The sequence below is a fragment of the Somniosus microcephalus genome, chromosome 3 (assembly GCF_052327205.1).
Source record: "Somniosus microcephalus isolate GS21.2 chromosome 3, FLI_Smic_1.0, whole genome shotgun sequence".
Taxonomy (NCBI): domain Eukaryota; kingdom Metazoa; phylum Chordata; class Chondrichthyes; order Squaliformes; family Somniosidae; genus Somniosus; species Somniosus microcephalus.
Window position 1 is genome coordinate 98,946,879 of NC_140989.1, and position 27,927 is coordinate 98,974,805.

Here is a 27,927-nt window from a genome sequence, read left to right on the forward strand (position 1 = left end):
TATTTAATGAACTGGCCTCCACCATCTCTAGCTTTTCGTTCCAGAGATGATAACCTAATTATGGGCAAGGATATCTCAATAGCTTGCTCCATACCAGCCACAAGAATATTCTTTCCGTATCGATAACAACCAAAAGTTGTGGGGCTTTGTTTCATTATCTTCTATAAATTTAATTATTTAAAAATAGAACAGTAACAACAAAACTCTAGTATGATTCCATCCTTGCCTCTGATAAACAGTCAATACTAATGACTAGACATGCAATACTAAAGTGAGACAATTCTACCCTATGATAGCAGTAGTTTTGGTCATGTTGGCAGAAATATAAAGTGACTTTTAATTTTACAATCTATATTGGAAGGAAGGTCTTGCTCTATTTGTGCCAAATTCAGTGAAATAAAATTATATCAATGTTCAATAAATGTTACGTGTAAGCACAACAAATAGAAGTTTTGATAGTCTTGTCGGAGGTTTTGTAGGGTGGTACGATGTGAGAAAGGAACTTTGTAACTCCGGCAAGGAAAATGACACTGCCAGCAAGTTTGAATTGTCTATGATTTGATGTTAGCAGTGGTGATGGAGTTTGATGTTGGGCATCAGTTGTTATCATATTTGCTGTAAAATAGATACTTGCATTTATATAGCACTTCATCACTTTGAAATGTCTCAAAGCACTTTACAGAATTAATTACATTGTAGAGTGCATTGACTATTGTAATATAGGCAAATGCATCAACTTTGTCCACAGACAGCAATATGATAAATGACATTCACATAATAAATGCAACAAATGTATGCAGAGGTGAAGAGTGAAATATCAGGCACCAAGGCTGTTTTAATATACTCAAGAGTCAAATGTGATTAGAGGAGGGGGTGAGTATTTGCCTTAAAATAAAGAATCACTTTTTAAAATAGTTTTCTTGCTAATCTTCACCTCTCGTAACCTTTCCTGATTCCATAGGTGAATACCAGTACTTTGTCCAAGTGACATTATTCATGTATGAGCCTTGGCAGTGAGCTTTAGCAGGCCTTTTAACTTTGGAGGGCATTATAGCGAAGTCCAATCCTCTCTTAACCTCACATTCACACACATAGATTTCTACTGAGGGATAGTGATCAAGCGCAGGAATTTTGGCTAATTTCCTCATTCCTAATCTGAGGCACTCTGTGTCTCTGCTCAACTATGTTCGCATAGACCAGTCATGAATATCCATGTAAATTCTCAAGTTAACAATTTTTCAATAAAAAGTAAAATTCATCTGCCATTAAAATATCAATGTGAAACACTTAATGTTAGAGGTACTTGATAATATATTTTAGTACTGAAGGTGGGCAATGATAAAGAGATACAAACACTGAATCAGGTTCAGTAAGCTTTAATGGATTGAATGAGTACAATAATGTAGAAGTTATTAAAAATTTTAGAAACCTGATTTAGTTCTCTTTGCAACTGCAAAGACCAAGAGCCCCTGAACTGTGCCCCCCCTTGTTTGTCATGTTTTACATAAAAGCTGGAGTTGAAACTCCAGACAGCTTTGAAGTAGCTTAGCTAGCCGAGTGCAAACCCTCAAAGATGTACATTGCCTGCACCTGACCTCGGCTCACTGGTGTCTCTGTGGTCATTATCTATTTGGAAGGGTGCCACCTGGAATCCAAAGCCTGCTATTTATCAACCATTTTCCACGTATGAGGTTTGAGCGTCCATGACTGTGAGCTTGAATCGTGGATCAGTATGGGCTTGGGCACTTTTAAACAATGAGTTTGCTTTCCAGGTTGGAAATGGCAATTTGCTTTGTGTGTCTGTATGTGTGCAAAGGACGATGATGTCATGGCAGTGATTTAGCTCAAAACACGAGACAATTGTATAGTGCATATGGAGTTCACTGTCTGGAATTTTAACCCTTCACAAGCACCTGAGACAGAAAATTAAGTTTTTTTATGCTGCCCTGACTTTGTTAGCACGGAATGTTAACCACAAAAAGGTTATATGGAACTATTATATTCAGGTCAATCCTACTTGCCTTCCGGCTAGCAGGCAAGTTGCTGGGAGAATGCAGATGGCTGAGTATCTACATATCAATGGGCAATTGTGAGCTGGGTTTAGTATGTGACAGAATGAGAAATAAAAGTGAGTATTCGTCTAATTAAGAAGGTAGTTTATGAACAACCAGGGAAAGAGGCATTAGCCTAGAAATTGATCTGCACTGCCCGTTTTTCAGGCAATACCCGGACTACTAAGGTCCCAATATGGTGGGCAGGAAGCCTACACATATTTCCGTCCGGTTGGGTAAGGTTAAAAAATGTGTCCTTTGTTTACGCCTGATGCAGCCATTTGGGCCTTTGCATGTGCAAGTAAAGGGAACTGTTTGAGGTCCCCTCTCCATGATTGTTTTTCCCTATCGGCTACCTTCAGGGAAACCGAGCCTAGGGATTGCATGTTAGGCCCAGTCAAGAAGGCAAGTAACTTACCTGAATGTGGAGCCGGGAGCTCATCCTGACCCCCACATTAAAAGGAACTGATTGCCACCACTCCCAACCCCGATTCCCGAGCCCAACCCCTCCCCACTAATTCCCAGCCACAACCCCGGACCCACTTACTGGAGGGCCACTGCGATGCCTGCGGGCTCCTCACCTCGCCAGCTCAATTGAAATGAGGCCAGAAGCCCAATTTTGGGAGCGCCTCGGGCTTCATCATTCAGGCGCAGGGGACGACGCCGTCTATTATTAAGTGCAGGGATTTTAATCAAATGAATGAAAAGTGCAGATCTTTTTATTAACGTTAACATGTTGATTCAAATAGATCACAAAATGGGCATGAGTCTTTAGGTACATCTGGAAAGGAATGTCAGTTAGATTTGCATAGGTTGCTGGGTTTAGAATTAGCTGAATTTTCAGCAAAGTAGCTGACAATCTGTGATTAAGTATAACACCAAAAGTAATTCTGAATTAGTAAAGGTTAATTGTCAGAGTAGCATATGTCAGAGCAGAAAAAAAATCAAATGGCTATCTGAAAGAGTGAATGCATTTAATTATTAGCTAATGCATATTCCTGTTAGGTTAGGCATGACTATTGTACTGAACTATAAATTTAAAAGATTAGCTTAGATATCCATGTAAAGTGTGTGTTTATACTGCAAGACCTTTTATATTGTAATACGGAAAAGATCCAGCAAGTGGTGCTTGTTTTCAGTAAGTGGAACAACACACAATTGTATGTGACTACAATATTATATAATGGTTATATTCTACATAATATTACAATTGAGCAACATTAAGATTCAATTCATAGTTCACAGAATGGTCTCATTTATTTTAAAAGTTCAAAACAAGCAAGACTTTTTCACATTGAATAGGAGCATTCATATGAGAAATGAAATAACCATTTTGTTAGTGTAGAAAGGTTTACAATAGGACTGGGTATTGCCTCGTCGTGCTTGGTTTCTATTTTCTGTTTCTCATGGGTGTTTGGACAAGTTACTTGAACCCCTATTACTTTAAAAAAACATTTTTTGTCTACAGCCTCTTTACATTGGGCCAAATCTTGCTGGAGTGACACATCTCACGCCATGTAATACTTTTTCCTGCACCCTTCAGCTCGAATATAATTTGCGTCGTAATTTGCTGGAAGTGCAAGCTGATAACGAGGGCAATGGGGCATCTGGAACCTTGGTGAACAACAGTTTATCTCCTTAACTAATGAGATTTAAGGATCAAGAAAAAGAGAAACAACTGATAAGTAGGGGTGAATTAGAGTCTAATCAGGTACAGAGAGGGAAAGAAAGATTGGATCAAGAGAGAAAAACAAGTAAAAAAAAAATCTAAGAATTTACTACATGCAGGAATGAGATTCAACAGTTTAAATTGTTCCCTTTCTGGGCCAGAGGTTGAGTGGCATTGCATTAACAATTATCACATGTTTAAAAGGGTACTTATGCTTTTAAGTCTGAGCCTGAACTTTCTGCAGCGAGTTTAATGGGAAATTAATGTGCAAATCCAGAAAGTTCTTAAAAAAAATACCTGGGTGGCCAAGGAAGAGATATCGTTTGTGCGAAGCTAACAGCAGAACAGCGTAAATCAATCAGAAAATTTGAGATTTGAAACTCGCGTGTATCTTTACTTCTTCGCCTGAACTTGCTGGCCGATTTGCGCATTAATAACAGCACGCATCTTGAACATGCCATTAGTTTCGCAGCAAGATTTGGCCTATTGCTTGTGCCTGTGCTTGATGATCTAGTTGGGGAAATTAAAATTCACCATATTGCATCATGGATCATCAGCAAGCAAGAGGCATGACGGGAAGAAGCTTGGTCATGTTTACCCGCTTTCATTTACCCTCGTCATTTCATCGAGCTCCCACCAGATTTTGTAACTCATCTTCTAAAGTCATGCTCCAATATAGCACTGCTGTAAAACACTGGCCCAGATATTCCAATCCCTACGGGTGGGTACGCGTTGTGTACCCACCCGTAGGGACATCGGAAATGCCGGTTTCAGGCATGCGCTGAAAACCGGCATTTCCAATCTGTCAAGAATCCTCTTGACAGATCCTCCGGCTGCCCGGGAGAAGGGCCTCTGCAGGCGGATAGTTTCACTTTTTGGAGACCCTCCGCCCACAGAAAACCCTTACAATTCTTATGCCTGGTAAAAGTAAGGCCTGCTTTTTACCTGGATAAGAGTTGAAAAAAAAAAAAAATTTTCACTGATGTATCATTTAAAAATACTTTTAAAAAAGTTTATTTTTAGCCCCATAAAAAACTTCAATTATTTTTTTCAAAAAATTAATTTTGTTTCAAATATTTAATTTATTGTAATTTCGTCCGAGGTTTTTTTTATTTATTTAAAGTTTTACTATGTTTTTGGGGGGGTGATCTCCATTCATATTTGACAGGTCTTCCTGTCAAGTGTATGAAAGGAGATTCCCTTCTTTGATTGGCTCCGCATGGCCCACATGATCTCAGGGACGCTGTGAACTACATGCGTCTCTGGGATACGTAGGCCCTGCACACTTGGAGTTTGAGGGGCCCAGGACCGGAAGCGTGCGCATCCCGGGAGCCCTCAGGTAAGGGCATAGATTTTTTTCCAGATTGGAGGCTTCAGCACGCGGGAAGTCTCCGATCGGAAAATACGGCCCAATTTATATTCATTAAAAAGTAAAAAAAGGATTTTCTTAAGAGTGGGCAACATGCAAGATCTTCATTTATTTACTGTTTTGGATGGTGATATCTGGATAATCCCTGGATCACGCGTTACCCACTGCTAAGTAAATAACCTGATCGCGGGCCTCTTTCCTTCTGATTTTTTTCCCCCCCGTGGGGCTCTCCAAAACAATGGCAAGGCAAAGATCAGCAGCTCAGTAGTGTTGTGGACCCAACCTGCATCCCCACTGCTGTCGTGCTGTGCCACCCTACTACACGCAAGCGCTTACGTTAGGGCAGTACGGAATGAGGTGAAAAATGGATCAGAACGCAATATCTGAATCAAGGTTATGTGAAAAATAAAAAATGATAAAATCTATTTTGTGTAGATGAATTTGCTTGTGAAAAAACTTGATTTAATTATTTGCAGAGAGTGGGTCAGTTTATGAAATTTAAAGGAGCTATTTTGTTGAACAATATCTAGACAGCATTTTAAGAGATTGGCCCAGAAATTCGGGTCGGGGGCTTCCCGCGGGTGTAAGCCCCCGACCTGCACTTACCTTGCGCGCTGGCCGTTTTGCTGTGGGCCCCCGTGGAATTCCGATCCTAGGCCTGCTCCAACTGCCAGCATGCAGTGCTTGCGTATCCCAGGGGCACAATTAGTTCGATGGGATCACGTGGGCCATGGGGAGCCAATCGGAGCAGGGAATGCCCATTCATAAGTTTGACAGGAAGAGCTGTCAAAACTTAGAAATACTACGGGCCCCAAAATATCACTAAATCTTCAAATAAATTTTTTTTTTTTTTTTAATTTAAAAAACGAAATTACAAACTATTTTAAACAATTTAAATTTTTGAATTTTTTAAAAAATTTTAACGGGGCTAAAAATAAACTTACCTTTCTTTAAAGTATTTAAAAATAATAAACCTGTGGAAAAAATGTTTTAATTTTAATTAATTCACCACTTACCTTGTAAAAAGCAGGCCTTACGCCTGCTTTTTAAATGTCTAATTTCTGCAGACTTACCCTCCCGAGAAAACCTGTAAAAAAAAACGTAAGTTTGATGCGCACGCGCAGCCTCTCCCGCGCATGCATTCGACCTCTGAACCCCTTTGTTCAGGGGAACGGAAGTGCCAGTTTCCCGCGCATGCGCAGTGCATGCAGGAAACCGGCACTTCCATTGGGCTTACGGGTGAGTATCCCGTGTGTACTCACCCGTGGAGACCCGAATTTCTGGGCCATTACTATTTTTTAAATTGTGTAGTTTTGAGGTAAGTTGGGAACAGTATATATTTTTTTAACTTAACTAGTAGATCTGTTGTGGTATTCAGTTAGTCGGAGGTTACCCTATTGGTTGGGCGAGTTGTACATATTCGCTGAAAGAATTTATAAAGAGATACACACAGACAATGATCATATCATTACATTTTTTTCTAGCACAATTGCTTATCAGAGGGTTGTAGAGTGGCACTAATTGTTTTAGACAACTCCCTCCACTGTGTCCCGAGATGGTCTTTTCCCATGTGTGTCAAAAGGTTTTGCCCGTTATGCCCATATTGCTTTCAAGAGCTTCATCTCGGAATTGGGGAGGTGTTCAGCTCCTCTCATGCTATATAACTGCTGCCACTTCCCTTTGAAGCTCCTACATGCCTTTAATTCTTGTAGCAGCACATCATCTTCTGTCCCCATGGATTAATGTGGCTAATGACAGACGGGTCTCCAGTGGAAGTCTGCCACAACATATGCTAATGAGCTGATCTTGGGAAATTTGCTAGTGTCAGTAGTGTGGCCTTCGACAGGTGCATGTCCACTGTACTTCTGGAAAAACAGAATGGCAGCAAATCTAGGCCATTGTACCTCCAGTATTTTCTGTTCCTGGAGAGTTTGTGTACATTCCAAAACACTGGCTTTCTTTCTTCATACCTTATACTCAAAATTCTATCACTTTTTTTATATGACACTTGAAATGTCATTATCAGACATGCAGACTAGAGTTTCCACTCCTGTTCTGTCCAATTTTGCGTGGATATGGGACCTGTGTTGGTGGGGGCAGGATTTTCAACCAGAAGTGACTGAACATTAAAAACACCCGCTCATATAATGGGCAGATTTAATGATGGACGACTGACCGCAACCAACATCACACTTTCCATCACTACCACCATGGCAACACTGGATGAAAAGAATCACAGCCCATTCTTGCATCCAGCGCTGCTACTTAAGAGCATTTACATTTTAAATGCCCCCTAATGGAGTACAGTTTATCGTGGGGTAATCAATTGCACACTCTCGCCCCACAAATTTATTTTTGCCCCACATTTTTTATTCCCCCCCCCCCCAAAAAAAAATTAGTCCTCCTCTTCATCTGCCCCACAGACAACCTGCCCAGTGGCTGAGGCCTCCAGCAGCCGTTTTCTGGCATAGGTGGGTGTTACACCAGGAGCCCGCTAAAATGATGCTAATTCGGCCGATTCAACAAAAAAAAATCCACCAGCGTCAGCCGCTGCCAAGTCAGGTGAGCACAAAGCCCGGCCAGCATGCCGACTTCATGCTGAGTTTCAACTTAAACACAAAATCCTGGCTACCATTTTTATAGTTTGGTTAGAATTGTAGAAGATTATTTCCATGGAGAATCCCAGCACGGCCTACAAACACTGTTACTAATACCCTCTTTACAGTGGCCAGTCTGAACGCAAGTTTTTTTTTTAAGAAAAAGGTTTATTCTTCAGTTTGTGGCTAAACATTCTGGATTTGGAAAATCTTTAAACCAAAATAACATTTCTAAATAAAGGCAAGTAAAATAACCATGCAGATTAGGTTTTCTGAAATTATTTTCCCCAATGAGAAACAGGTTATTACTGTACATGCATACTTAATATCAGTCAGCACACTGGAAGCAGTAATTGTGTAAAGTGCTTTTGTGATTTTGACATGAAAGGCATTGTGTAAATGCAAGTATTATTATTACAATCAAAAGAATTCATGGAACAGTAAAGTGTTTATACAGAGATGCCAGACAAGAAATACAGGAAAGGAATAACGAAACTGCATAATCAGGCTCTGACATCTGCACAAGGAAACAGTAAAAGTAACTAGACTGGCAGTTGTGTTCAGTCATGAGGTGGCATGTAGTCTTATTCCATCAATAAACTCCTTGCGGTGGGAGGGAGGGGGCACTTAAACCCTGCCCATAGTTGAGAACCTCTACTCCCTTCATAACATTCTAAAAAGGGGAACCATATTTTAAGAGATTTTACTTGAGCCAAAAAGCATACATTGTCTTGTCCAAATGGGATCTTTTTCACCACATCTGGGTCCAGGTGAATCATGACAACAGCACTTGGAACCACATAACCCAGTATGAACAAAAGGATGGCAGTGAGGTGGCTCATAAAAAGGTCTGGGCGAATCCCAAAATTGACTGCAATACAGTCCTGGAATGAAAGTCCTTAAAGCTTGGTTGGGTTTTATTTTGGAATTTTTCCTAAGTTGGCACTCTTCCAAGCATGGATACTGGAAATTTGCAGGAATTCCTACCTACCTTGTGCTCTCAGCTACAATCCAAGCAGTTCTTGCAGGGTTTAACTTGGTTTGAATACAGAAAATGAACATTGTGAATGTGCCAGTATGCACCTCCGTTCTCTCCAGAAAACTGATTTCAATGGAATGAAAATCAGACTGCTTCAATAACAGGCGAGTGAACTACTCTGCCAGATTACCGCCCACGATGATAAATTTATCTCCATATTTCAAAAATATAATTTTAAACAGTTTCCAATCCCAAATACCTTTTAAGGTAATTGGCAAAAGAACCAGAGGCGATTGAGGAAAAAAATTCTATCTGGCACTTGAGTAAAACAGAAAGGAAGTACCTTTTATGCAAAGCATTCTCACTTAAAACATATTGGCCCGTATTTTCCGATCGCAGGACTCCCGCAGGCGGAGGCCTGCGATCTGGAAAAATCTACGCCCTTACCTGAGGGCTCCCGGGAGGCGCATGCTTCCGCTCCTGGGCCTTATCAAACTCCAAGTGTGCAGGGCCTACGTATTCCAGAGGCGCATGTAGTTCGCAACGTCCCTGGGATCACGTGGGCCATGGGGAGCCAATCACAGAAGGGAATCTCCCTTCATACATTTGACAGGAAGACCTGTCAAATATATGAATGGAGATCAATGAAAAAACAAAGTAATACTTTAAATTTTAAAAAATCATTTTTAAAATGACTTGAAATTACAATAAGTTAAGTATTTTAAACAAATTTAATTTTTGGAAAAAAAATAAAAAAATTTTTAGCCCCGTAAAATACTTTAAACATTTTTTCTACTCGTATCCTGGTAAAAGCAGCCCTTACGCCTGTTTTTACCAGGCGTAAGAATTCTAAGGGTTTTCTGCAGGCGGAGGGTCTCCAAAAAGTGGAACTATCCGTCCGCAGGCTTAAACCCACATCCTTCTGAGGTGATAGTGCTACCAACTGAACCACAGCTGACACTTCTCCAGGACGGTATTACTACAGGAAACTTTGTGATATCTGGCACCGACGGGACCGAGCTGTTGCTGTCCCATCAGAACTGCCGGACAAACCAGCGCTAATGTTGAAACATACGGAGCTTTTGAGCTCCGTATCTGGCAACATAGAAGATAGGAGCAGGAGTAGGCCATTCGGCCCTTTGAGCCTGCTCCGCCATTCAACGAGATCATGGCTGATCATCCAAACTCTAGCACCCGGTCCCTACACCGACAGCCATCCCACCCAAGCCCTATCCCCGTAACCCCACGTATTTAATCCCCCCTAACACTAAGGGTCAATTAAAAAATTTTTTTTTTATCATGGCCAATCAACCTAACCCGCACATCTTTGGACTGTGGGAGGAAACCGGAGCACCCGGAGGAAACCCACGCAAACATGGGGAGAATGTGCAAACTCCACACAGTCACCCGAGGCCGGATTTGAACCCGGGTCCCTGGCGCTGTGAGGCAACAGTGCTAACCACTATGCCACCGTGCTGCCCTGTTGCTTAGCAACAGCTTCTAAACAGTCAGCCGTACCTTGCAAGCGTCTCTGTAGCTTAGCAACAGCTTCAGCGAGACCTTGCAGAGCCTGACTGGTGGAGAAAAAAGCAACGAAAAGAAAAAAAACCTAACGAAACGGCTCCTGATTTTTGCCGGTGGATCGAGCATTCCGGACAAACCAAAGTTTCCTGTAGTTGAATATCTTCAGGGCTAAACGAGGGAACTCAAAAATGCTGATAGATGCAAAGCCATTATCAGCAGCTATTGAAAGTAATGTTGGACACAGATAAAAATGGTTAGTTCAAGATGGTCCCTTGTACATGACTCTTTTTTTATCCGGGACCGGCATGGTGCTGGTTTATCAAAAAGTCCGGATTACAGAGAGGTATAGTAAAAGGTATGAGAGCTCCTTACACAGCAACAAATCCAGGCTTCCCTGTTGCTTAGCAACAGGTGCAGGAACCCCGGATACACAGCCACAGATCCAGGAACGGCCACTAATATATGAAGTAAAACTTACCTGAACCTACTCCTGAATTTTGCCGGTTCAGAGATTTCTGGTTATTTAGGTGCCGGTAAATCGAGTTTCCTGTAATTGGGTTTTTAATTTAAGGATTAACCAACCTTTTTTCTGCAAAAGGGAGTCTGTGTCATGAATTGTAAAGTATTTGACACACAGTGATGGTTTGATAGGGAATTTGTTCTTTGGTGCCTTTCATTATTGTCTGCTTTATTGACACTGATCTTAGTTCAGCTTTGTCAACATCCTCAAACAAGATGAAGAAAGTACCTTTTGAACTCACTTAAATCAACATCTAGCACTTCAGAAACAAAGGCTTCATTCCATGATTTACTCCAAGACTGTTTTTTAATGTCATTATAATGAGACTCCTAAATGTAAGATGTTTGTGCTAACCTTTTATAAAGTGTTTTTTTCCCCAGTTAGAGAATCTGTTTACACACTTCAATTATTCACCTACTTTAATTTTTAAAATATACTCATTACAATGTGGGTTACAGTGTTAAAGTATTTTTTGGTAATGGAGATGCTGGGTATTTAAAGTTAAAGATTTCTAGTTGGTGTAAAGCTAGAGAGAGTAGTGTTGTCCAACACAATAGTTTGGGAATTTATTTCAAACTTTCAAGTGTATTGTGAAAACTCATTTCATGTAGGACTGTAATGTTTTCATAAATAACTTTATATGCAATGAAAAAAGGTACATTAATGGTTAAAATTTTCTACTGCCAATAATTGATATATAATGAACATAGTTGTGCTCTTTAGTATATTTTCTAATTACTTTAATGTGTACAATAAGCTTCTTTCTCTTGCAGGCAGCTGTAACGAGCCCAAAATCAACAAGACAAACACTACCTGAACAGAAACAGATTAAAGAGAAAAGTAACACTAATGTTAAACATCCACCACCATTGAGGCTCAGCGAAAGGAAAGCAGAGATCACAACGACTGTTCAAAACAAAGCAAGTGTAACTGGTCCAGCTGAACCTTCCACAGTGCCCCAGGTCAGGGAAAGGAAAGCAGAGATCACAACGACTGTTCAAAACAAAGCAAGTGTAACTGGTCCGACAATACCTCCTCAGGATCAAATCCGAATAAAATCAGACATCTTCCGCTATGGTGCTGCAGTTCTTGTCTTGATAGAATTAATTATCCTTGTGCTGTTGCTTTTTTAAGTATTGTACAATTTATCACAGGTCTCACTGTTTCTATACCCTGTAACAAGTTAACCTTGCAGAAAGTTTACTGCCGCTTTTGCATAAAGCTCTTCAGTAAACAGATTCATTCTAGCATTATTAAGGAGTTTAAACAATTGTCCTTTGGGCTACAATTTATGTTGACTGAATAAATCTAATTCAGTTTTTATTACATGGGTTTTTGGAATTTAACAGGGATTGCATTCACTGTTTTGCAGTTTTAGCAAATCAGTGGCCGTCATTATAGTATTCATCAATCAAGGCTGTCAAACCATCAGATATATTGCCAAGTTAACCGGTTTACAATTGAGTAGATTAACTGTACATAGGTTGCCAACTTCATAGCAATTAAACATTTTGTTTACAAATAACCAGAGCAAGAATCTTCACTCTTCAGTACTTAGGATTTCTTGATAGTCATCTTAACTGTGATTGGCTGAAGAGAAGGGAGGAAAAAAAATTGAGAATAGACACTCTATTGCACTATTTTGTTACTGTTTATTGTAAACAATGTGAAATAATGATCCAATCTTTAAGGATTGTTGATATACTATGACAAATTAATTTATTTTTTTGGGTAAATTAATTTGAGAACTCCAAGTCCTTAATGATGTCTATCTTGTTCATTAAATTGACCGATTGCTAAATCCTGAATTGCATTCTGTGTATTGCTTATAGCTTGACAAGAAACATACAGCATACTACAGTCTCAATACTCTTGCTTTATTTCCTGATTGGAATTTAATTAGATACGAGTTTAAGCATGCGTAAGTGAAGAAATGTACAGTCAAACAAATGATCTTAAACTTCTTTCTAAGAATGTGTCAGACATGTAAAATACAGTCCCCCTAAATGCTGGCAAATGACAAAAATGGTCGCTCCTTTGTTAGTAACTGCAATGTCACAATTTTATATTATGCAGATGTAAACCATTTAACCAAAGTTTGGATCATGTGACTATGGAGATGCCAATCGTACTTCAGTACTTTGGTGTTTGGGGGAAAAAAAAGACCGTTATAAAATGTTTTGCATTGTTATAACAAACCAAGGTGTGGATTTTAAGAGCAATTAAAAAGTACGATTTAACTTGGGCCCAAGATACCAAGACAAACCACGATTGGTTGCTTTGCTTACCTAACTGAATTTATACCTTTACGATAGCAAAATACTGCAGATGCTGGAAATCCAAAATAACAACAGAAAATGCTGGAAAAACTCAGCAGGTCAGGCAACATCCGTGGAGAGAAATTTAAGTTTCTCTCCATGGATGTTGCCTGACCTGAATTTATACCTTGTTTGCTTTTTTTTAAATCCCACTAATATTTTAATTGGTGCTGCATGCTGCAGTTCAAAGCCATTAAAATAGAATCATAGAATATTACCGCAGAGAAAAAGGCTATTCGGCCCACTGACTCTGTACTCATGTTTTCTTCACAAACCAGCTGGTCTACTCCCACTGTCCTGCTCATTATCCCCTTCAATATTCAGCAACTAATTCCCTAAAAAAAATGTATGGCTCCTTAAAGTGATATTGAATCTACATGCAGTTAAGATGCAGACTAAAAATGCCCATGTAGACTGAAGAGAGCAGACAATTCATTGGCTTTTGTATAGCAAAGAATGCAAGCAAAATATTAAGTAGCTTACTGTGGCGACACGCCACCACTGGACAGAATCCGCTCACGGCGGCACAGACAGTCTAAGCAGAAGCCCCCAGCCGGGGGCCCTTTCCTCCAGCAACTTGTTTCCCGCAGGGACAGGCTGCCGGGAGCACTTCCTGTCTGGGAAGTATTTAAGTGGATGTGCGGGCTTTTCTAGTTCCTGTTTGCCATGTGGTCAGAATAAAGCAGTTGTGTTTTCAATAGCTCTGTCTCGACTCCCACGTTTGCCGCGGTATCTCAACACTGGTGACCCCGACGCTCAGGACGAATCCTAAGCTAGCATGGCGGATACAAACATAGTCACGGTTAAATTACCTGACTTTTGGGAGAACCTCGCCGAAGCCTGGTTCGTTCAAGCTGAGTCCAGATTCCGGCTGAAAGGCATTACAGTCGACGCCACGAAGTACGACTACCTCGTCGCCTCGCTCACCTACGCTACAGTCCCCAAGGTTTGGGCAGCGCTGCAGAATCCACCAACGGAGGGCAAGTACGAGCATCTGAAGGCTGCGCTACTTAAAAAATTTCAAACGTCCTCTTACCAGCGCCACTGCCAACTCCTGGACCTCCCCGGCCTTGGTGACGCTTCACCATCAGACCTGCTTTCCCACATGCTGTCCCTCTCGGACGACAAAAATCCCGGCGCCCTTTTTCGCACGCTTTTCATTCGGCAGCTCCCCGCCAGCATCCGCCCGCTCCTTGTGGAGTCTGACTCCACGGACCTGAATGAGATAGCCGAAAAGGCCGACCGGCTGCTCTCTGCACAGGCCGCTCGCGACGTCGCGCCCGACCTCACAGCAACGACCACGCGGTCTTCCCGGGCCGCTAGGCCCGACCGCCATACCACTCCGGGTCACTGCTACTACCACACCCGTTTTGGCGCTAGGGCTCAACGCTGCACGCCACCGTGTTCCTTCAAACCCCCCCCCGCACCGGCCCCCGCGATGGCCGCGGGGCAGAAGGAGCCCCTACTGTACATCACTGACGACAGAACCAACCGCCGATTTCTGTGCGACACGGGCCCAGCACAGCATCACCCCCGCCTCCGCCCTCGAGATCCAACGCGGCACACGGGGTATCACACTGGCTGCAGCCAACGGCTCTGAAATCCGCACATATGGCACCCGCATGGTCACGCTCAACCTCGCGGGCCGCCGCTACCGCTGGGAGTTCCTGACAGCCAAGGTCCTCTGCCCACTCATCGGCGCCGACTTCCTACGCGCCCACGGCCTCCTTGTCGACATTCCGAGGCACCGCCTCGTCGACATCAACACTATGGCCCCCATCCCCGGCGCCTTTACCCCGGCCCGACGACCTACTGCCTCGCCAGAGCCACGGACGACTACTCGGCACTCCTAGCTGAGTTTCCCGCCCTCACTAACCCGACCTTTTCGGCCAAAGCCGCCAAGCACGGTGTGGAACACTATATCCCCACCACCGGCCCCCCAGTTTCTGCCCACGCCCGCAGACTCAACCCGGCCAAGCTGGAAATCGCGCGGGCCGAGTTTACCCACATGGAACAACTCGGCATCATCCGCCCCTCCACATCGCCCCCAAGCCCGCAGTAGGCTGGCGCCCTTGCGGGGACTACCGCCGCCTCAACGACGCCACCACCCCCGATCGGTACCCGGTGCCACACATCCAGGACTTCTCGGGCCGACTGGCCGGACGAACCGTCTTTTCCAAAGTCGACCTGGTGCGCGGTTACCACCAAGTCCCCGTACACCCCGCGGACATCCCCAAAACGGCCGTCATCACCCCATTCGGCCTGTTCGAGTTCCTGAGGATGCCCTTCGGCCTCAAGAATGCAGCACAGGCTTTCCAGCGCCTTATGGACTCAGTCCTCCGGGACCTGAACTTCCTATTCGTCTATCTAGACGACATTCTCGTGGCCAGCTCCTCCAAACAGGAACACCTCGAACACCTTCGCATCCTGTTCAGGCGCCTAGCCCAACACGGGCTCATCCTCAGCCCGGCGAAGTGCCAATTCGGCCTAACCGAGATCGATTTTCTCGGTCACCACATCACCCCTGCTGGGGCCGTCCCCCTGCCCAACAAGGTGCAGGCCGTCCAGCAATTCCCCCGCCCCACAACCATCAAGGGCCTCCAGGAGTTCCTCGGGATGGTGAACTTCTACAACAGGTTCATCCCCAGAGCCGCAGCCCTCATGAAGCCCCTATACGACTCCCTCCGAGGAAAATCCGGCAAGATGGACGTAGCCTGGACCACTGACACGGCAGCCGCCTTCGACGCCACCAAAAACGCGCTCGCCGACGCCACTCTGCTCGCGCACCCGAGGGCCGATGCCCGGGTCGCGCTCACCACCGACGCCTCCGACCACGCGGTCGGGGCCGTGTTCGAGCAGTGGGTCAATGGCGCGTGGCAGCCACTTGCCTTCTACAGCCGCCAACTGCGCCCCCCGGAGGTCAAATACTCCACTTTCGACCGCGAGCTTCTCGCACTCCACCTGTCGGTCCGCCATTTCAGGTTCCTCCTGGAAGGCCGCCCCTTCACCGCGTATGTGGACCACAAGCCACTCACATACGCGATGGCCAAGCACACCGAACCCTGGTCCGCTAGGCAGCAACGCCAGCTCGCGGCCATCTCCGAGTTTACTACGGACATTCAGCACGTCTCCGGTAGAGACAACGTGGTCGCCGACTGCCTTTCCCGTCCCGCCGTCTGTGCGAATCACCTCGCGGTCGACTACGCACAACTAGCAGCGGCCCAGCTCACGGACCCAGACCTCCTCTCGGCGGCTACCAGCCTGCCAGGGCTACGCCTAGCCAAGGTCGCGCACGGGCCCGAAGCCACGGCAGTCACGTGCGACGTCTCACTCGGCCAACCCAGGCCGGTCGTCCCCGAGACCTGGCGCCGCCGCGTCTTCGACGCGCTCCACGGGCTCTCTCACCCGGGTTCCCGCGCATCCGTCAAACTCCTCTCCAAGCGCTTCGTCTGGCGCGGCCTTAGCAGAGATGTTCGGACTTGGGCCACCTCCTGCCTCGCCTGCCAACGGGCTAAGGTACAGCTGCACACCAAAGCACCCCTGGGAGACTTCGAGGTACCCAGCCGCCGCTTCGACCACGTACACGTCGACATCGTCGGTCCCCTGCCGCCATCGCAAGGCCAAACTTATCTCCTCACGATGGTCGACCGCTACACACGCTGGCCTGAGGCAGTGCCGCTGACCTCCACCACCACAGCCGACATCGCCAGGGCGTTCGTTAACACCTGGGTTGCGAGGTTCGGCGTACCGGCCGACATAACCTCCGACAGAGGCGCCCAGTTCACCTCCGAACTCTGGACGGCCACAGCACGCAACCTCGGGGTGACGCTCCACCGCACCACGGCGTACCACCCGCAGGCCAACGGACTTTGTGAACGCTTCCACAGGTCACTCAAGGCCTCACTCCGCGCCGGCCTGCAGGACAGTATCTGGATTGACCGCCTACCGTGGGTGCTACTCGGCCTACGCACCGCGGTCAAGGAAGACCTCCAGTCCTCGGCAGCGGAGTTAGTCTATGGACAACCGCTGCGCGTCCCAGGCGAATTCCTTCCAGAGCCTACCAAGCCTTGGTCGGCCGAACAGCAGCGGCTCGACTCTTTCTCTTCTGCTCAGCAGTTCGCCCCACTTCCGGTCAACCGACACGGCGAACTCGCACCTCACGTCCCGCCAAATTTACAGCAGGCGCGCTTCGTCTTCGTGCGACACGACGCGCACCGCGGGCCCCTGCGACCCCCGTACGACGGTCCGTACGAGGTACTACAAACCGGGGACAAGGTATTCAAGCTGCGACTCGGCGACAGGGTCGAGACAGTCTCCATCGACCGGCTCAAACCAGCACACACACAACCAGGGGAACAGGTCCCCGTGGCCCAGCCTCCAGCCAGAGGCCGTCCCCCCGGCAAGCCAGCACAGCCGGCGGCGAACCGCCCGACCCAACCAGCCAGACCGGCGACCACTCAGAGCCGCTGCGGCAGAACCATTAGACCACCGTCACGACTCGTCCACTCCTCCTAAGCGGATTCTGGGGGGAGCTCTGTGGCGACACGCCACCACTGGACATAATCCGCTCACGGCGGCACAGACAGTCTAAGCAGAAGCCCCCAGCCGGGGGCCCTTTCCTCCAGCAACTTGTTTCCCGCAGGGACAGGCTGCCGGGAGCACTTCCTGTCTGGGAAGTATTTAAGTGGATGTGCGGGCTTTTCTAGTTCCTGTTTGCCATGTGGTCAGAATAAAGCAGTTGTGTTTTCAATAGCTCTGTCTCGACTCCCACGTTTGCCGCGGTATCTCAACATTACTATAAATCTAGAGTTGCAGAGGGATTATAAAATTTACAAATGAGGTAGCCAAAACATCACCAATTTTCAGGTAACCGATAAAAGGAGTACAGTATTCTCCTTGAACAGAAAAATAATGGAAATAAGTAGACAGCTGCCCCCTGTCCCACTCAACGTTGTAGTATAAACAGGTCGCATTCAGCACCATGGGAAGCAGAGCATTTAAGTGGGGTATGTCATCCTTACTTGATTTCAAAAGACATTCCCAGTATTTTATAGTTGAAGGCAAAACATGTCATTTTTAATAATAGATCAATACATTTCCAACATGTTTCATAGTATTTGTAATGCTTTGCTGAGTAACTGTAAATTGAAGGACAGACGTCCTTTGAACACGCTTTTCAGTCAATTTTTAGAATCTCAAGATTCACTTCAGTCTTTTTTTAAAAATGTAATGTTTCTTGTACTGTTTTTCCTGTGAACCTTTCCACCTACCCAATATCACAATTGACCATATTTCACCATTTTTGTGACAGATTAAAATGGCCACTACACACACAAGCTTAGGAACTAAAGGGTAAATGTTCCACTTGTGTACCCCCGATTTAGAACCCTCGCACACCAGGAAATTCATACAGGCGGAGCCCACAATTTTCCATCCATTAATTTCAATGCACGGAAAATCATGGGTTGCATCAACATGATTTCTCTGTGCTCCTGGTGGGTGTGGCTACGCATTAGGAGTGCGCAAGCGGAAAATTTACTCAAAACTTTAGGCTGAGCTGCAAAACAAAAATGGTTCTCTTGGAAAACTTACTGGCTAAAACACAAATTGGTTTAGATGTTTTTATATTGATTAGAAAAGTATACAGTTTAGCTTCTTGTAACTAATCTGTTCTTACCTTACTGCAGTAAGGACATTCTCCAAAGATGATGTTAAAACTTTGTCTAGAGGAAGGTAACCCTCGTAACCACTGCAAGGTTAAACATTTCAATAATTATCAAAATACAGGGAGGTGTATGTTAAGAAACATCATACAGTACATAAAAAAACACAAACTATAAATGTTTGGTTTTTAAATGTGTTTTAAAGTTCTACTAACCTCATAAAGGCACTCTTGATGGAATGGCTGCCCACAGCGTGGGTCATCACATACTTGATCTGGTATGGATGAAGCTAGTCGGTATGCATAACAAATCCCACATTCCATACTGAAACTCTGCCAAATAAATAAATGTGGTTAAGAAAAATGGGCTTCTTTTGAGAAATCATCTACATTATTTGGGCTATAAATTCCACAGGACACCCCACTAAATGTAATATTTTACATCCGCTGCGTATTTTAATAGCATGTTTAATATGCACTAACATTATCTGTACCCTCCCCCAAGCTCCCATAAACAGCAAGGATACTACTTGGGCTCTACTTAGCGAACAAGCTGCGCGCCCCACTAGAACTCCTCCCCCAACTTCTTCCTTTTAACCACCGTTTGATGTGTGCATATGCTTTCCCCAAGACCTAGTCCTAGCAGGTGCCCAAGAACTATTTTCGAAAATGTCTATTTTCATAATTAAAAAGCACAGCAGCTGAGGGTAAATATAATTTGAAGATTATGTCGATCCCACAGTAAGCAGCCAGTAGAGGTGAAAACCATAAATGATGCAAACAGGCTCGAAACTCAGTACAAAACAGTAAATATTCTGAGTGATTATTTTCTCCAAGTGACAAAATGATCAACATGTCCTCCCCAAAGATATGCCAAGTAAAATCAATAGCTTTGATATGAGATGACAGTACCAGAAAGGCTAAAATGAGCTCAAAACAAATACATCCCCAGACATATATGGTGATAATGCCAGAGGGCTGAGAGAGACTAGCAAGGAAATCTGTGAGGCACTGACAATGGGCACTGGGTAGGCAACAGTAGATAAGAAACATGAGGGAACAAATTGGGTATTGCCCATTTTGGGGCGCTAATATTGGCCGGGCGCAAAGTTTAGCGCCCGGTGCTAATTATCGCCCCTGACTGCAAAATTAGCTTTCATCGCCCCGGAGGTGATTTGAGCGCTAAATCGGGCGCCACACACTTCAAGGCGCAAACGTCAGGGAGCGACACGCTACCTCAGAACGCTACCGAAGCTCAGGCCATGTCAGTTACCATGGAAGCCAGGCAGACTGGTGCTGTCCTGTTCTTAAGAGGGGCCATCTTGCTGGCCAGCCACACCCTGCTCATTGCAGGCTTGAATCTCGGCCTGGAGAGACCTCTAAAGAAATTGTGCTGGAACCATGAATGGATAGGCCCAGGAAAAGAACTCTGCGCTTAGGAACCTCAAAAGTGGTGCCGAGGGCCAAAACTCCTTAGGACAGCGTTCAATCTCTCCAGACATCCATCTCCCTCTCAACCTGTGTGTACCAAAAGTTTTGCCGACAAGAAAAGGCAGGAAGCGCTCCCCCAGCCCCTTCCCGACTTGAAAACGTTCCCCTCTACCGGTCGTTCCTAGCGACAGGCACCAAGGCAGGGGGCGCAACTCAATATCCAGTCCGGGCATTGCACGTTCGACTGACTTCACGATCTGCGGGCGCAGGAGATTGTGGCAGTAGTGTTTAGCGCCGCCACAAAATGACTGGTAAATTTCGTGAACGGCACTTAAATTGCCGTGCTCGGGTGCTAAGTTTCTAGCGCCCCCCCCCACCCCCGGCGGTGCTAACCAACCGAATTTTCCCCCATGGTGCCCATATTCCAAAATGATGACAAAGCAGACACAGGCTACTACAAACCCATTAGTCTTCCATTCCACATAAAATAAAATTTATCAGAAGTAAGGTTGCAGATTATCTGTGCAATAATACCCTAATAAACATTAGTCAACATGAATTTAGAAGAGGAAGATCCTACCTGACTAACCTCAACTTCTTTGAGTAAGAATCATAAAATAGGAGCAGTAGGCCATTCGGCCCTTCGAGCCTGCTCCGCCATTCAATATCATAGCTGATTCTCTATCTCAATATCATATTCCCGCTCTCTCCCCATACCCCTTGATGCCTTTTGTGTCTAGAAATCTATCTATCTGCCTCCTTTTTAAATATATTCAGTGACTAGGCCTCCACAGCCTTCTGTGGTAGAGAATTCCACAGGTTCACCACCCTCAGTAAAGAAATTTCTCCTCATCTCAGTCCTAAATGTCCTACCCCGTATCCTGAGACTGTGACCCCACGTTCTAGACCCCCCCCAGCCAGGGGAAACATCCTCCCTGCATCCAGTCTGTCTATCCCTGTCAGAATTTTTTACATTTCAAGGAGATCCCCTCTCATTCTTCTAAACTCTAGTGAATACAGGTGTAGTCGACCCAATCTCTCCTCATACGACAGTCCTGCCATCCTAGGAATCAGTCTGGTGAACCTTCGCTGCACTCCCTCTATGGCAAGTATATCCTTTCTTAGGTAAGGAGACCAAAACTGCACACAATACTCCAGGTGTGGTCTCACCAAGGCCCTGTATAACTGCAGTAAGACATCCTTGCTCCTGTACACATCCTCTTGCAATAAAAGCCAACATACCATTTGCCTTCCTAACTGCTTGCTGCACCTGCATGTTTCCTTTCAGTGACTGGTGTGCAAGGACACCCAGGTCCCTTTGTACATCAACATTTCCCAATCTATCACCATTTAAATAATACACTGCCTTTCTGTCTTTCCTACCGAAGTGGATAACTTCACATTTATCCACGTTATACTGCAGCTGCCATGTATTTGCCTACTCACTCAACTTGTCTAAATCGCCTTGAAGCCTCTTTGCATCCTCCTCACAACTCAATCCCACCTAGTTTTGTGTCGTCAGCAAAGTTGGAAATATTACATTTGGTTCCCTCATCCAAATCATTGATATATATTGTGAATAGCTGGGGCCCAAGCACTGATCCCTGCGGTACCCCACTAGTCACCGCCTGCCACCCCGAAAAAGACCCATTTATTCCTACTCTGTTAACCAATTTTCAATCCATGCCAGTATGTTACCTCCAATCCCATGTGCTTTAATTTTGCACACTAACCTCTTGTGGGACTTTATCAAAGGCCTTCTGAAAATCCAAATACACCACATCCACGGGTTCTCCCTTATCTATTCTACCAGTTACATCCTCAAAACTCCAGTAGGTTTGTAAAATACGATTTCCCTTTCATAAATCCATGTTGACTTTGTAAGTGACAATCCAAGTGGACTGCAGAAAGCTCCATGACGTGGTGCACATTTTGACAAAGTTTCACATGAAAAGCAATTAGTTTAACTCTGGGTAAGCCTCGGTGTAACGTCTCCAGTTTTTTTGGTTAAGACGTTAAACCAAGGCTCCATTTGTCTGCCCAGGTGGACATAAACGATTCTAATGCACTATTCAAAGAGAAGGGATTTTCTCCCAGTGTACAGGCCACCAACCAACACCAGCAAAACTGATTAATTGGTCATTTCTCTCATTGCTGCTTGTGGGGCCTTGCTGTGCCAGGTTTGCCTAGATAACAGTGACAACACTTCAAAAGTAATTCATTTGCTGTGAAGCACTTTGGAATGTTCAGAGGATGATGCAAGAGGTACTACATAAATGCAAGCCTTTATTTATTTCTTTAAATCTTGGGTAAGAAACGATTACTCACCAGAGAAGCTATGTCAGAGTGAGGACAAGTACCAAGTGGGATGCCTCAAGGCTTGTTATTGGGCCACTATGGTTTCTTATTTACAAAAGTGCCCTGATTCAATGTAAAATTGGTCAAATTTACAGATGATGCCAAACTAGGAGGGGCAATGGAATTAGAAATTGCAGAATGAATTAGAAAGAAAAAGAACAAACTTGCATTTCCAAAGCGCCTTTCATGACCTCAGGATGTCCCAAAGCACTTTACAGCCAATGAATTGCTTTTGAAGCGTAGTCACTGTTGTAATATAAGAAACGTGCAGCTAATTTGCATACAGCAAGGTACCACAAATAGCAATACGATAATGACCAGATAATCTGTTTCAGTGATGTTGGTTGAGGGATAAATATTGACCCAGGCACTGGGGAGAACTGCCAACTGAGCCAATCCCCAAAATATGTAAATGGAAAGACCAATGGCAGACGAAATTTAATACAGGCATGTATGAAAGGAAGAAACACATACCATGAATGGTCTTTAAATCCCCAAGGATAAAGCTGAGAGAGACCCAGGAGTCTTGGTTGACTCCATGGCAAACATGTCCAACCAATGCAGAGCAGCAATCAACAAAGCCAGTCAAATGTGGAACAAAGCCAAAACAGTTGCATACAAGTCAGGGGAGGTAATGTTCAAACTGCAGTGCTCTGGTCAGATCGCACCTTCAATACTGCATGCAGTTCTGGTCCCCAAGAAATAACGGAGACACGGGTAGGTGAAAATTAGACCGTTTCTATAAAGGGTGGCCAATTTGAGATGCTAGTTTTATTCCCGAGTGCCAAGTTGAAAATCAACTCCTTTCAGAGATGGAGGCAGTGCAGAAAGAGCCATAAGATTGATCCATGTCAGGTGTCTGTGTTATCAAGAAAGACTGGAGAAGCTTGCGCTTTTCAGCCTAGAAAGGAAACATGAGGGGTGATCTTAAAGGTATACAAAGATGGTCAAGGGTTTGGAAAAAGTAAATACAGAATATTATTTTAAATTTCAGGAGCAGAACAAGGAAACAGATTAAAACTAGTAAAGTCATTTTAGGACTGATATCAGGAAATGGTTCTTCACACAGAGTGAGCAGCATATGCAACAGAGTTTTATGAAAGATAAATCGTGTTTGACACATTTATTAGAGTTTTTTGAGGATGTAACTAGCAGGGTAGATAAAGGGGAACCAGTGGATGTAGTATATTTGGATTGCCAAGAAGCATTGATAAAGTGCCACATAAAAAGCTGTTAAGCAAGATAAGGGCACATGGGGTTGGGGGTAACATAACGATTGGTTAACAGACAAAAAACAGAGAGGAGGTATAAATGGGTCATTTTCAGATTGGCAGGCTGTAACTAGTGGGATGCCGTAAGGATCAGTGCTTGGGCCTCAGCTATTTACAATCTATATTAATGACTTAGTTGAAGGGACCGAGTGCAATTTATCCAAATTTGCTGATGATACAAAGCTAGGTGGAAAAGTAAGATGTGAGGAGGACACAAAGAGCCTGCAAAGGGATATAGACCGGTTAAGTGAGTGGGCAAGAAGGTGGCAGATGGAGTACAATGTGGGGAAACGTGAGTTTATTCATTTTGGTAGGAAGAATAGAAAAATCAATATTTTTTAAATGGTGAGAAACTATTAAATGTTGGTGTTCAGAGCGATTTGGGTGTCCTCGTACAGGAAACAGAGTTAGCATGCAGGTACAGCAAGCAATTACAAATGGCATGTTGGCCTTTATTGCTAGACGGTTGGAGTACAAGAGTAAGGAAAACATAGAAACATAGAAGATCGGAGCAGGAGTAGGCCATTCGGCCCCTCGAGCTTGTCCCGCCATTTAATGAGATCATGGCTGATCATCCAAATTCAGTACCCTGTCCCTGTTTTCTCCCCATATCCCTTTAGCCTTAAGAAATATATCTAACTCCTTCTTGAATATATTTTATGAATTGGCCTCAGCTGCCTTCTGTGGTAGAGAGTTCCACAGGTTCACCACTCTCTGGGTGAAGAAATTCCTCCTCATCTCAGGCCTAAATGGCTTACCCCTTATCCTTAGACTGTGACCCCTGGTTCTGGACTTCCTCACCATCGGGAACATCCTTCCTGCATCTAGTCTGTCTAGTCCTGTTAGAATTTTATAAGTTTCAATGAGATCCCCTCTCATTCTTGTTACTCAAGAAATCTTGCTACAATTGTACAGGGCTCTGGTGAGAACACACCTGGAGTACTGTGCACAATTTTGGTCTCCTTATTTAAGGAAGGATATACTTGCCTTAGAGGCGGTACAACGAAGGTTCACTAGATTGATCTCTGGGATGAGAGGGCTGTCCTAGGAGGAGAGATTGAGCCTATACTCTCTGGAGTTTAGAAGAATGAGAGGTGATCTCATTGAAATATATAAGATACCGAGAAGGATTGACAGGGTAGATGCCGAGAGGTTGTTTCCCCTGGCTGGAGAGCCTAGAACTAGGGGGTATAGTCTCAGGATAAGGGGTTGGCCTTTTAAGACTGAAATGAGGAGGAAATTTTACACTCAGAAGGTTGTGAATCTTTGGAATTCTCTGCCCCAAAGTGCTGTGGATGCTCAGTCATTGAGTATATTCAAGGCTGAGGTAGATAGATTTTTGAACTCCAGAAGGAGTAAGGGATATGGAGATAGGGCAGGAAAGTGGAGTTGAGGTCGAAGATCAGCCATGATTTATTGAATGGCGGAGCAGGCCCGAGGGGCCGTATGGCCTACTCCTGCTCCTAATTCTTAAGTTCCAGCTAGAGATGGCAAAAACCCTAGAATAATTAGATGGTACAATGGGAGGACTTTTAGGATCTTTCTGGATGGATGAGTTAAGATGGGCCAAATTGCTTCCTTATCTGTAATTATTTTCCACTCTTAATAAAACATTAGAGTCAGAAGCCTTTGGTTTCAGCTGAGCAGAACAATTTAATGGGCTTAAAACAGTTCACAATTCACTGGCTAGCTAGAAGTTTAATAGGCAAAAAAACCTCACATTTGACAAATTATAAGGCAAGTGTAAGAAAAGAATACTCTAAGGGAGACAAAATATATACAGGAGGGAAGTATAGTTTTATAGTAACATTTTTAATGAGTGTTGAACTCTACATCCACCATTTTGTCATTTTCAGTTACTGAAGTGCTGTGACAATAAACTGAGCAAGTGTCTAATGAGCATTATTGTCCTGAATACATGTATAAAATTACATTTCAAACTTACCTACAAGTGTCAGATATTAAGTGAAGGCCAATAAATATAACTTCAGTAAGCCTTCCTTGGAGTTTTGCTTTATGAAAATAATTTAAATGTACTAATTTACTACTTTTAACTAAAAGTACTTCAACTGCACTTTTTTACATACTTCTGATCCGAGAGTTTATTTTAAGTGCACTATCTTTTTTATGGCTTTGTAATACAATTGCACTTGATTTTACAGAAAACTGCTAGATACATAGTTTGCAGTTATGGTAACTTTAGAATGGAGAAATATACATAAATCACGCATTACCATTGCCACTAGAGGATCCCCTGACCAGCGATCAATGCCACTTCCCTACTAGCCAGCAGAAGACATAAAGGCCTAGAAATTCAGTTGCGTTAGCCAGCCGTTAGCGCCATAAGAGGGGTAGATTTCGAGCGCTAGGCACTTAGCGCCCGGGCGCAGACCGATCTGCGCCTATGCCCAACTTCAGTTGACAGTTAGCGCCGGCGCAAAGTGTTTGCGCGCGCTCAGCTGCGCGCGCAGCTTATGACGTCATTTCATCGTGCAACGCTGTTTGTGCGCCCCAAACCGGAACTTCAGTGGCGCCCGCCCAATGTGGGCGTGGCGCTGTTAAGAACTGTGAAGTGGAACGCAGCAGAGGCCCTGCGGGCCTCGGGGAGCGCTAATTAAAGGGCACTTACACTGAACTATAAAGGCCAGCCATTTTGCTGCAATGACTTTAGTGCTTTGGATTTCTGGACAGAGACCAAGGAACAGACCTTACTGATTTGGGACAACATAGGAGAGGTATTTTTGGCTTCTGGCCAGAGCTTGGAAATTTGACTCATTGTGATTTCACTGTTTGCAAGTATATTATGGGGGCTGCATGGGGTTGCAACCCTCAGTTCCAGCATTATGTGCGAAGGGCTCGCAGACGCTGTGTGAGAGGGCCAGCCATGCCTAGACACAGAGGGGCCATCAGGCGTCGGCAACGTAGGCCTTACCCACTCAAGGAATACCGGCAGCAGGTGTCCTATCTCACCATGACTGCCGCGCATTGTGTTAAGAGGCTGCGCTTCAGAAGGGAGGTGGTTGCAGAGATCTGCCAGCTGCTTCACAGAGATCTGCGTCCACAGCTGATGTGCAGGACGTCTCTGTCGGTGGAAGTGAAGGTCACGGTGGCTCTGAACTTTTATGCAAGCGGCTCCTTCCAAGCCGCTGCTGGGGACATAGCGAACATCTCCCAGTTCGCCGTGCATCGCTGCATCCGGCAGGTCACCGATGCCCTTTTCGCAAGGAGACACCAATTCATCTCCTTCCCCATGACCCTAGAGAGGCAGGAGCAGCGTGCAGTCGGATTTGCGAGGATCGCCGACTTCCCCATGGTGCAGGGCGCCATTGACTGCACGCATGTGGCTATGCGGGCACCTATCGACAATGCCGAGGATTACCGCAACCGGAAGGGCTACCATTCCCTCAATGTACAGCTGGTGTGTGACCACAGGCAGCGCATCCTAGCTGTCAATGCCCGCTTTCCAGGAAGCAGCCACGATGCATTTATCCTGCGCCAGACTACTGTGGCCGACATGTTCCAGGCACAGCCTCCCCCAAGAGGATGGCTTATCGGGGACAAGGGCTACCCTTTGTGTACATGGCTCATGACCCCGCTCCGCGCGCCCAGGACCCCTGCTGAGGAGGCATACAACGAAAGCCATCAAGCCACAAGGAACATCATAGAGCAAACGATTGGCGTCCTCAAGCAACGGTTCCGCTGCCTGGATCGTTCCGGCGGCTCTCTACAGTATTCGCCGGATAGAGTCTCCCAGTTCGTCGTCGTTTGCTGCATGCTGCACAACCTGGCTATCCGCAGGACTCAGGCACTGCCACCTCACGTTGGACCACCACCTCAGGAGGACGAGCAGGAGGACCATGAGGAGGAGGAGGAGGAGTACCAGCCCAGGAGGGAGCCACAAGGTCCAAGGGCCGTCCGTCGGCGGCTTATTGAACGACACTTCTAGGCCCCCTGTCAGGGAATGGCTTGTGGCAATGAACGCACCTGAATGCAGCCGCTCCGCAAGCCCTCAGCCGGTTAACGCAACAACCACTTGAAACATCACACATGGACAAGCTGAATAAATAAAAAGCTTTATTTAACAAACTCAGGGCCCTTCCCACATGAAACACAAAAACAGACAAGACCCCCAAAAAAGTCAAAAACATATCTCACTCCCACAACCTGGGGAGGAATAA

General features: G+C 45.0%; 2 protein-coding genes across 6 annotated transcripts in view; one reads left to right on the forward strand and one right to left on the reverse strand.

Annotated features, from left to right (window-relative positions):
* Positions 1-12,517, forward strand: part of LOC147121227 (serine/threonine-protein kinase VRK1-like) — a 336,605-nt gene extending 324,088 nt beyond the window's left edge. For all 5 annotated transcript variants that reach the window (XM_085981413.1, XM_085981409.1, XM_085981411.1 and 2 more), the window contains one exon: positions 11,483-12,517. In XM_085981413.1, the coding sequence (XP_085837539.1) occupies positions 11,483-11,842 (360 nt within the window). In that variant the 3' untranslated portion in view covers positions 11,843-12,517. The remainder of the gene's footprint in view (positions 1-11,482) is intronic.
* The window catches only part of fancl (FA complementation group L), an 87,959-nt gene continuing 71,459 nt past the window's right edge, over positions 11,428-27,927 (reverse strand). The window contains exons 13-15 of the mRNA XM_085981414.1: positions 18,906-19,022; positions 18,705-18,776; positions 11,428-12,299 (exon numbers count right to left, since the gene is read on the reverse strand). Of these exons, the coding sequence (XP_085837540.1) occupies positions 12,264-12,299; positions 18,705-18,776; positions 18,906-19,022 (225 nt within the window). The 3' untranslated portion in view covers positions 11,428-12,263. The remainder of the gene's footprint in view (positions 12,300-18,704; positions 18,777-18,905; positions 19,023-27,927) is intronic.